The sequence below is a fragment of the Aquarana catesbeiana genome, linkage group LG01, assembly GCF_042186555.1.
Source record: "Aquarana catesbeiana isolate 2022-GZ linkage group LG01, ASM4218655v1, whole genome shotgun sequence".
Lineage (NCBI taxonomy): Eukaryota > Metazoa > Chordata > Amphibia > Anura > Ranidae > Aquarana > Aquarana catesbeiana.
The window spans coordinates 370,790,882-370,801,245 of NC_133324.1; the positions used below are offsets into that span (position 1 = coordinate 370,790,882).

Consider the following 10,364-nt stretch of genomic DNA (forward strand, 5'->3'; position numbering starts at 1 on the left):
CATATGATGGACACATAAGCTGCATATGATGGGCACAGAGGCTGCATATGATGGGCACAGAGGCTACCTATGATGGGCTAAGGCTGCATATGATGGGCACAGAGGCTACCTATGATGGGCTAAGGCTGCATATGATGGGCACAGAGGCTACCTATGATGGGCATAGGCTGCATATCATGGGCACAGAGGCTACCTATGATGGGCATAGGCTGCATATGATGGGCACAGGCTGCATAAGATGAGCACAGGCTGCATATGATGAGCACATACTGCATATAATGGGCACAGAAGCTGCATATGATGGGCACAGGCTGCATATGATGGGCACAGAGGCTGCATTTTATGGGCACAGTGGCTGCAATTGATGTTTTTTTTCAGCCTTTTTCAGTTTGCTTGCGCACCCCCAAAAATTTTGAGCACCAGCCACCTAGTGTGATGTGTAGTACATTATAGTGTGATGTATAGTACATTATAGAGTGATGTATAGTACATTATAGTGGGATGTGTAGTACATTATAGTGTGATGTGTAGTACATCATAGTGTATAATACATCATAGTGTATAGTACATCATAGTGTATAGTACATTATAGTGTGATGTGTAGTACATTATAGTGTGATGTGTAGTACATCATAGTGTATAGTACATCATAGTGTATAGTACATTATAGTGTGATGTGTAGTACATCATAGTGTATAGTACATCATAGTGTATAGTACATTATAGTGTGATGTGTAGTACATCATAGTGTATAGTACATCATAGTGTATAGTACATTATAGTGTGATGTGTAGTACATCATAGTGTGATGTGTAGTACATTATAGTGTGATGTATAGTACATTATAGTGTGATGTGTAGTACATTATAGTGTGATGTGTAGTCCATCATAGTGTGATGTGTAGTACATTATAGTGTGATGTGTAGTACATCATAGTGTATAGTACATCATAGTGTATAGTACATCATAGTGTATAGTACATTATAGTGTGATGTGTAGTACATTATAGTGTATAGTGCATCATAGTGTATAGTACATTATAGTGTGATGTGTAGTACATTATAGTGTGATGTGTAGTACATCATAGTGTATAGTACATCATAGTGTATAGTACATTATAGTGTGATGTGTAGTACATCATAGTGTATAGTACATCATAGTGTATAGTACATTATAGTGTGATGCGTAGTACATCATAGTATGATGTATAGTACATTATAGTGTGATGTGTAGTACATTATAGTGTGATGTGTAGTACATTATAGAGTGATGTGTAGTACATTATAGTGTGATGTGTAGTACATTATAGTGTGATGTGTAGTACATTATAGTGTGATGTGTAGTACATTATAGTGTGATGTGTAGTACATTATAGTGTGATGTGTAGTACATTATAGTGTGATGTGTAGTACATTATAGTGTGATGTGTAGTACATTATAGTGTGATGTGTAGTACATTATAGTGTGATGTGTAGTACATTATAGTGTGATGTGTAGTACATTATAGTGTGATGTGTAGTACATTATAGTGTGATGTGTAGTACATTATAGTGTGATGTGTAGTACATTATAGTGTGATGTGTAGTACATTATAGTGTGATGTGTAGTACATCATAGTGTGATGTGTAGTACATTATAGTGTGATGTGTAGTACATCATAGTGTATAGTACATCATAGTGTATAGTACATCATAGTGTATAGTACATTATAGTGTGATGTGTAGTACATTATAGTGTATAGTACATCATAGTGTATAGTACATTATAGTGTGATGCGTAGTACATCATAGTGTGATGTATAGTACATTATAGTGTGATGTGTAGTACATTATAGAGTGATGTGTAGTACATTATAGTGTGATGTATAGTACATTATAGTGTGATGTGTAGTACATTATAGTGTGATGTGTAGTACATTATAGTGTGATGTGTAGTACATCATAGTGTATAGTACATTATAGTGTGATGTGTAGTACATCATAGTGTATAGTACATCATAGTGTATAGTACATTATAGTGTGATGCGTAGTACATCATAGTGTGATGTATAGTACATTATAGTGTGATGTGTAGTACATTATAGAGTGATGTGTAGTACATTATAGTGTGATGTATAGTACATTATAGTGTGATGTGTAGTACATTATAGTGTGATGTGTAGTACATTATAGTGTGATGTGTAGTACATTATAGTGTGATGTATAGTACATTATAGTGTGATGTGTAGTACATTATAGTGTGATGTGTAGTACATTATAGTGTGATGTGTAGTACATTATAGTGTGATGTGTAGTACATTATAGTGTGATGTGTAGTACATTATAGTGTGATGTGTAGTACATTATAGTGTGATGTGTAGTACATTATAGTGTGATGTGTAGTACATTATAGTGTGATGTGTAGTACATTATAGTGTGATGTATAGTACATCATAGTGTGATGTGTAGTACATTATAGTGTGATGTGTAGTACATTATAGTGTGATGTGTAGTACATTATAGTGTGATGTATAGTACATCATAGTGTGATGTGTAGTACATTATAGTGTGATGTGTAGTACATTATAGTGTGATGTATAGTACATCATAGTGTGATGTGTAGTACATCATAGTGTGATGTGTAGTACATTATAGTGTGATGTGTAGTACATCATAGTGTGATGTGTAGTACATTATAGTGTGATGTGTAGTACATTATAGTGTGATGTGTAGTACATCATAGTGTGATGTGTAGTACATTATAGTGTGATGTATAGTACATCATAGTGTGATGTGTAGTACATTATAGTGTGATGTGTAGTACATTATAGTGTGATGTGTAGTACATTATAGTGTGATGTATAGTACATCATAGTGTGATGTGTAGTACATTATAGTGTGATGTGTAGTACATTATAGTGTGATGTGTAGTACATTATAGTGTGATGTGTAGTACATTATAGTGTGATGTGTAGTACATTATAGTGTGATGTATAGTACATCATAGTGTGATGTATAGTACATTATAGTGTGATGTGTAGTACATTATAGTGTGATGTGTAGTACATTATAGTGTGATGTGTAGTACATTATAGTGTGATGTATAGTACATTATAGTGTGATGTGTAGTACATTATAGTGTGATGTGTAGTACATTATAGTGTGATGTGTAGTACATTATAGTGTGATGTGTAGTACATTATAGTGTGATGTATAGTACATCATAGTGTGATGTATAGTACATTATAGTGTGATGTGTAGTACATTATAGTGTGATGTGTAGTACATTATAGTGTGATGTGTAGTACATTATAGTGTGATGTATAGTACATTATAGTGTGATGTGTAGTACATTATAGTGTGATGTGTAGTACATTATAGTGTGATGTATAGTACATCATAGTGTGATGTGTAGTACATTATAGTGTGATGTGTAGTACATTATAGTGTGATGTATAGTACATCATAGTGTGATGTATAGTACATTATAGTGTGATGTGTAGTACATTATAGTGTGATGTGTAGTACATTATAGTGTGATGTGTAGTACATTATAGTGTGATGTATAGTACATTATAGTGTGATGTATAGTACATTATAGTGTGATGTATAGTACATTATAGTGTATAGTACATCATAGTGTGATGTGTAGAACGTTATAGTGTGATGAGAAGTCGCTGGGGAAAGGGGTGGGCTTTGTGTCATCCTAAAGCATTTGCTCCCCCCCCCCCCCTCCAGTACTCTCCATCCATCCATCACCATCCCCCTCCTAGGGATCTCCTCCACACACACAAAAGTTTCAACAACAAGCGTGTGGACCAATGGCAGGCCGGGGATCCGGGAAAGGGGCTGGGCCAGGGGCGAGGAGATGAGGAGAAAAGCAGCGAGCCCCGGCAGCCCGGAGTAGAGAGGAGCTGCACATCGCTTGTTTGGCTGTAATGAGGGCTGATGAGAGCACGGCGTGACCCGGGAGAGGACGGGAGAGGAGAGGACGGAGAGGAGAGGACGGCGCTGAGTTCCTTCGGTGAAGGATGAGGACTTCCATTACGATGTCCTGTAGCTCCTGTTAGTCGTGGGGGATGGCGGGCCGGTGCACGTTGCTGTTGTTGCTGGGCTCGGTATTGGGGGTGGCCCTAAGCCGGCGCCTCATATGTTGGCAGGCCATCTTGCAGTGCCAGCGGGAGCCCGAGTGTAGCTATGCCTACAACCAATACACCGAGGCTTGTTCTTCTGTCCTAGCCCCCACGGGAGAATCCAGCCGTCACCGCTGTCCCAGTCACTGCATCTCCGCCCTCATCCAACTCAACCACACGAAGGGGGGCCCGGCCCTGGAGGACTGTGACTGCGCCTTAGACGAGCTCTGTAAAGCCACCAAGCGGGCCATCGAGCCGTGCATGCCATGGACCAGCGGAGCAAGAGGCGGGGGCGGGGCCACGGCGGCTGGAGGCGGGGCCATCATGGGCTGCATGGAAGCCCGCAAACTGTGCGAGGGGGATCGGCGCTGCCACACCTCTCTCGGCCGCTACCTGAGCAAGTGTGGACGGCTCTTCGACGGGGTGCGATGTACGGAAGAGTGCCGGGGGGTGATCGAGGACATGATGCAGGTGCCTAAGGCTCTGCTGCTCAATGACTGTGTGTGTGATGGCATGGAGAGACCCATCTGTGAGTCCATCAAGGAGAACATGGCTCGCCTGTGCTTTGGGGCCGAGCTGGGCAATGGGGGGCCAGGCAGCAGCGGCAACTCGGACTACGAATACGATTATGAGTACGAAGAGAGGGAAGGGTCCCAGGAGGAGGAGTTGCGCCATGTTGTCACCACTGACACCAATCATGGATCGCCCACGTCCTACACTTCTGTGCTCACCTTGGGGACTTCCGTGGCACTGGTGCTACTTCTACTGGGGTGACATGGACTCCTGATGGGCCAACGCATCTACTGTCAACCCCATCCAGGGGCAGCTGCTGGACATAGCACAAGACTTTCAGCTGTCACGTTTGGAACTGAAGGAAAAAAAAAAATCTCGTCGCTATAGGAAGCAAGAACGCGCACCCTTTAAGGCTGGGCATACACTATGCAGTCTGATTGTACAATCTCCTTTACATCTGACAACGACTATGTAGTGCGAGGGCCTGCCTGTCAACCCAAATAGATTGGTCCTACTACATAGTTGTGGAAGATCTAAAATTGATTGTACAGTCAAGTTGCATTGTGTTTGGTGACCCTTGGGTTGTCATACGCTTTTAAGTCATCAGGTCATATAATCCTCTTTTAGCTCTACCAACAATTATGCGGTACAAGGGGCTTCTTGTCTGTGTACAAACCACATAGATAGGTTCTACTACATATTTGTGGTAAATTTAAAATTGATTGTACAGTTAAGTTGCATTGTGTTTTGTGACCCTTGGGTTGTCATACACTTTTAAGTCATCAGATCATATAATTTCCTTTAGCTCTACCAACAATTATGCGGTACAAGGGTCTTCTTGTCTGAGTACAAACCACATAGATAGGTTCTACTACATAGTTGTGGTAAATCTAAAATGGATTGTATAGTCAGATCGCAGTGTTTGGTGACCCTTGGGTTGTCATACACTAAATCATCTGATCAAATAATCTTTTTTAGATCTGTCAACAATTATGTAGTGCAAGAACCTGCCTGTGAAACTGAATAGATAGGTCCTACTATGTCGTTTTGGTAATTCTAAACTTGGTTGTACAGACTGTACTCATTGCACTGTGTTTGGTGGCCCTTGGGTTGTCATACGCTAAGTCATCTGATCGTATAATCTTTAGATCTGCCAACAATTATGTAGTTCAAGATCCTGCTTGTCTGTGTACAAACCAAATTGATCCCACTACATAGTTGTTGTAAATCTAAAATTGCTTGTACAGTCAGATTGCAATGTGTTTGGTGACCTTTGGGTTGTCATACACTAAGTCATCTGATCATACAATCTTCTTTAGATCTGCCAGCGACTATGTAGTACAAGGGTCTTCTTGTCAAACCAAATAGGTAGGTCCTACTGTATAGTTGTGGTAAATCTAAAATTGATTGTGCAGTCAGATTGCAATGTTTTGGTGACACTTGTGCTGTCATACACTAAGTCATCTGATCATACAATCCCCCTTAGATCTACCGAACAACTGAGGTTGATTTGAGTGCAAAATCTGGTGCAGCTGTGGCATGGTAGCCAATCAGCTTCTAACTTCTGCTTCTTCATATGAGCTTTGAGAAAAAAAAAAACTGGAAGCTGATTGGTTTCTATGCAGAGCTACACTAGAGTTTGCATTCTCCAGTTTTAGTAAATCAATCCCACTGTGTAGTGCAAGGGCCTGCTTGCCTGAAGGCAAACAGAATAGATTCAGATAGGTCCTCCTACTAACTGCATAGATTTGGTAAATCTAAAATTGATCATACAATCAGATTGCAATGTGTTTGGTGACCTCTAGGCTGTCAACTATGTAGTACAAGGGCCTGCTTGCCTGAAGACAAGATTGTTAAGGTCCTCCTACTACATAGTTTTGGTAAATCTGAAATTGTTTCAGATTTGTAAAGTCAGATTGCAATGTGTTTGGTGACCCTTAGGCTGGCAGTACTGTATGCAGTCAGATTGTATAATCACCTACCAACAACTGTGTAGTGCAAAGGCCTGCCTGTCTGGATACAAACTGAATAGATTGCATAGATAGGTCCTTTTATTTTTCAGGTTTGGCAAAGCTAAAGGGGATTGTATAGTGTATGGTCCGCTTTAGAATATACCCAGGAAGGACTCAGGAAAGGTGAAAATCCCTGGAAATATATTTTATGCTGTATGTGTCACATTGGGGAGAGTTCCCTTTACCATCTGTCCCAGAGACTCAAAAAGAAGTAAGGGAACTCTCCTATTAGTTGTCACTGGAACAGGTGTCCCCATTAAAAGGCAGAGTCACCATACACGTTACAGTCTGCCTCTACAATCTTTGTACAGTCAACTTTAGATTTACCCAAACTATAATATAAGGACCTACCTAATGTAGCCAATAGGGCAGGCCCTTGCACTACATAGTTGTTGGTACAGCTAAAGGAAATTGTACAGTCAGATCTGTCAAACTATGGACAAGAATCCACTTAATGGGGTAGATGTATAAAACTGGAGAGTGCAAAATCTGGTGCAGCTGTGCATAGAAACCAATCAGCTTCTGGTTTTATTGTCAAAGCTTAATAGAAGAAGCTAAGGTTAGAAGCTGATTGGCTACTATGCAGAGCTGCCCTAGATTTTTCACTCTACTCTCCAGTTTTAATAAATCAAACCCAATGTGTATTTGGAAAGGCTCTTGTACTACATACTTGTTGGTGGATCCAGAAGAATATTGTTTGGTTGGATTGCAAGGAGTATGGCCACCTCGACCCTTTTTTCAACTGTTTGGATTTCATAATTCTCTTGGTTTAGCAGTCATCAGCAGACAAGTAGAGAGGGTGAACCTACCTAACAGGCACACATAGATAGCAATATACGTTGATGGGGGTTCTTTTCATTCCCTGCTCAATCATAACAAAAGTTTGGGCTATCTGTACGCTTTAACAACGTTTATAGATAATGTTATATCTTACTTGATTGTCAGTGGGTATAACCAATGATAGGGGGTTCTTGTCGGTGGGTATAGCCAATGATAGGGGGTTTCTAATCAATGGGTATAGCCATTAATAGGGGGTTCTTGCCAGTGGGTATAGCCAATGGTAGGGGGTTCTTGTCAGTGGGTATAGCCAATGGTAGGGGGTTCTTGTCAGTGGGTATAGCCAATGGTAGGGAGTTCTTGTCAGTGGGTATAGCCAATGGTAGGGAGTTCTTGTCAGTGGGTATAGCCAATGGTAGGGGGTTCTTGTCAGTGGGTATAGCCAATGGTAGGGGGTTCTTGTCAGTGGGTATAGCCAATGGTAGGGGGTTCTTGTCAGTGGGTATAGCCAATGGTAGGGGGTTCTTGTCAGTGGGTATAGCCAATGGTAGGGGGTTCTTGTCAGTGGGTATAGCCAATGCTAGGGGGTTCTTGACAGTGGGTATAGCCAATGCTAGGGGGTTCTTGTCAGTGGGTATAGCCAATGATAGGGGGTTCTTGTCAGTGGGTATAGCCAATGATAGGGGGTTCTTGCATACTGTTCTGCACAACTAGTGATGCTCTTGCCTTGTTGACCCGAATATCACCAACTGTCTTAGTCTACGTCTCAGCTGTGCCTTAGAATATAAAATGTGAGACGGTTTATGGGGGTCCTTAGAATTGCTTTACTCCCCCTCTAGTCTTGACATACAATACCCCCTTTTCCAGTGCTGAAGATCCTGTCATCCTTTCCCCCACCCTTAGTATTAAACCTTCTAAACATCAGCTGTCCCTGCTTGTATTAACAGGTAACCTATATACAGAACAGGCAGGGAGTTCCAGGGTTATAGGATTCTTGGCATTGATGCATACTATGCAGCACTGGTCCCTTTAGGGCAAACTATGCAACTCCACCATTCTATTTGTTTGTCAACTCTAGTACTCATCATCTACCAGCAAGTTGGCTGAAGGTGGTGGAATCCTTAACAAATGTCTCCTGCCTTAGATAGGAGAGGCTCTTCACCAAAATGGGGCTTTAGATCTACTTAAAGGAAAAAGCTGCTTTTATATTTTATTGCATGATGGTGACAGGTTGATATCAGGTGCCACCAAACTAACTGCCTTACTAGAGCTTAATATTAATAATAAGCACACAATAGGGTAAATCATTCAAAAAGGTTTGCATGTGCCAAACTTGCAAGCATTGTAGATATTTGTGTTTAAACCAGAAGCAGTATGATACAGTAAATTAATGGCTATAAAGGTATGTACTATGTAACTACAGCATAGATGCTGCTCTTACCCTATAGATTGTGGGCATAGGGTGAATTTACACGACGCCCCTACAATTGCTGTTCTACAGTTAAGTAATGCAACCTGCCACAAAAGCTCTGCACTGCCACCAGAGGGGCCCATGCACACGGGCATCATTAAATACTCTACAAACGCTGGATCTTGTTGCCAGAGGCTGGCAGAAAGATCCAGTGGAAAAAAAAACCCAAAAACGCATGTAATGGCTTATAAGGTACTTATGTTTATGCTGACACAGTATTTAAAAGCGGACATGCTGTCGTTTCTAGAATAGGCATCCCTAATAATCTTTTATTCTAGACACTAAAATTAATTTACACATGTACCTGTTTAGGTGATACGCTCCTCCATTTTTTTTTTTTTTTACACCTCTGAATGCTTCTCCAGGATACAGATCTAAACAACATAATGCACATGGACACATTGGCTGTACTAGAGCTGCATCCTGAAGTGTAAAAAAAAAAAAAAAAAAATTCTGTATAGCCCTGAATGCTGCTTTAGCATGCAGATGTGCATGGACACATTGGCTGTAGCAGAACTGCATTCAGAAGCCTAAAAAAAGTGCCTCCGAAAGCTGTGTGTTTTTTTTTTTTCTGCGCTGTGTGCATGAGCCCTAAGACACTTTTTTGTGACTTAAGTGTAAATAACCTATTCAGAGACATTTTAATACTGGTACTGGAAGTGTCAATGTGATCTACTTAGCTAGGACTTATAAATAGTGTATTTAAATTATAATAAGTTGCGGCTCTATATCTGTACATATTTTTTATATATAAATTGTATTCCATGAATAATTTATTTAAAATATAGAGGTGAATTCTATGCGTGTAAACAAAGGTATTGTTTTCAACATAAAAGGTACAGAAAAAAATACATTCATTGACATTTTTTTTTTCTTCAAATGTACAGTTTATATTTTATAGATATGCTGAAGTGAAAACTATTTTTGCAGAGAATTTTATGGACTTTGTAGAAATGTATAAAAATTTTTTTTTTTTTTTTTTTTAAACGACTGCCTTACGCTTTTGTATTTTTATAAATGAGATAACAGGAATATTTGAAAACACATGAAATTGGATGTATTTTTGCAGTGTTCCTTAGTAAATATTTTTAAAAGATTTTTTTTTGTTGTCTTTTTTTTGCATGTGTGTAAGCAGCCAGCTCCTCTTGTTTAATAAACAGTGAAGATTGCCATGCATTTACTAAGCAATGTTTGTAAGGCAGACAGCATCACTCATTGAGGCCATTAAGTCATCCCTAAAACCAGGTAAACAGATGAGTGAACAATTAGAAGTTGTAATATTGTTAAACTAGTTTGTTTTGGAGGGGAGGGGGGGGGGGGGGGGGGCTGGTTGGCTGCCAACGCTACTGATCTACTCTCAAACGCCCTTAGATAAATAATTACGCTCTTAAGCTGTGTCGAGTGCTGATACACTTGACCTTGTAAATAGAAATGTTTGCTGTAGGAATAAACTTGGGCATTTGAAGATCTTTCAAACACT

General features: G+C 40.1%; 1 protein-coding gene across 1 annotated transcript; it reads left to right on the forward strand.

Moving 5' to 3' along the window:
- Positions 1-3,846: 3,846 nt before the first annotated feature.
- GAS1 (growth arrest specific 1) lies at positions 3,847-9,978 on the forward strand. The gene has a single exon (XM_073633373.1). It carries the CDS (start codon positions 4,058-4,060, stop codon positions 4,883-4,885), a length of 828 nt encoding a protein of 275 aa, XP_073489474.1. The 5' UTR covers positions 3,847-4,057; the 3' UTR covers positions 4,886-9,978.
- Positions 9,979-10,364: the final 386 nt, after the last annotated feature.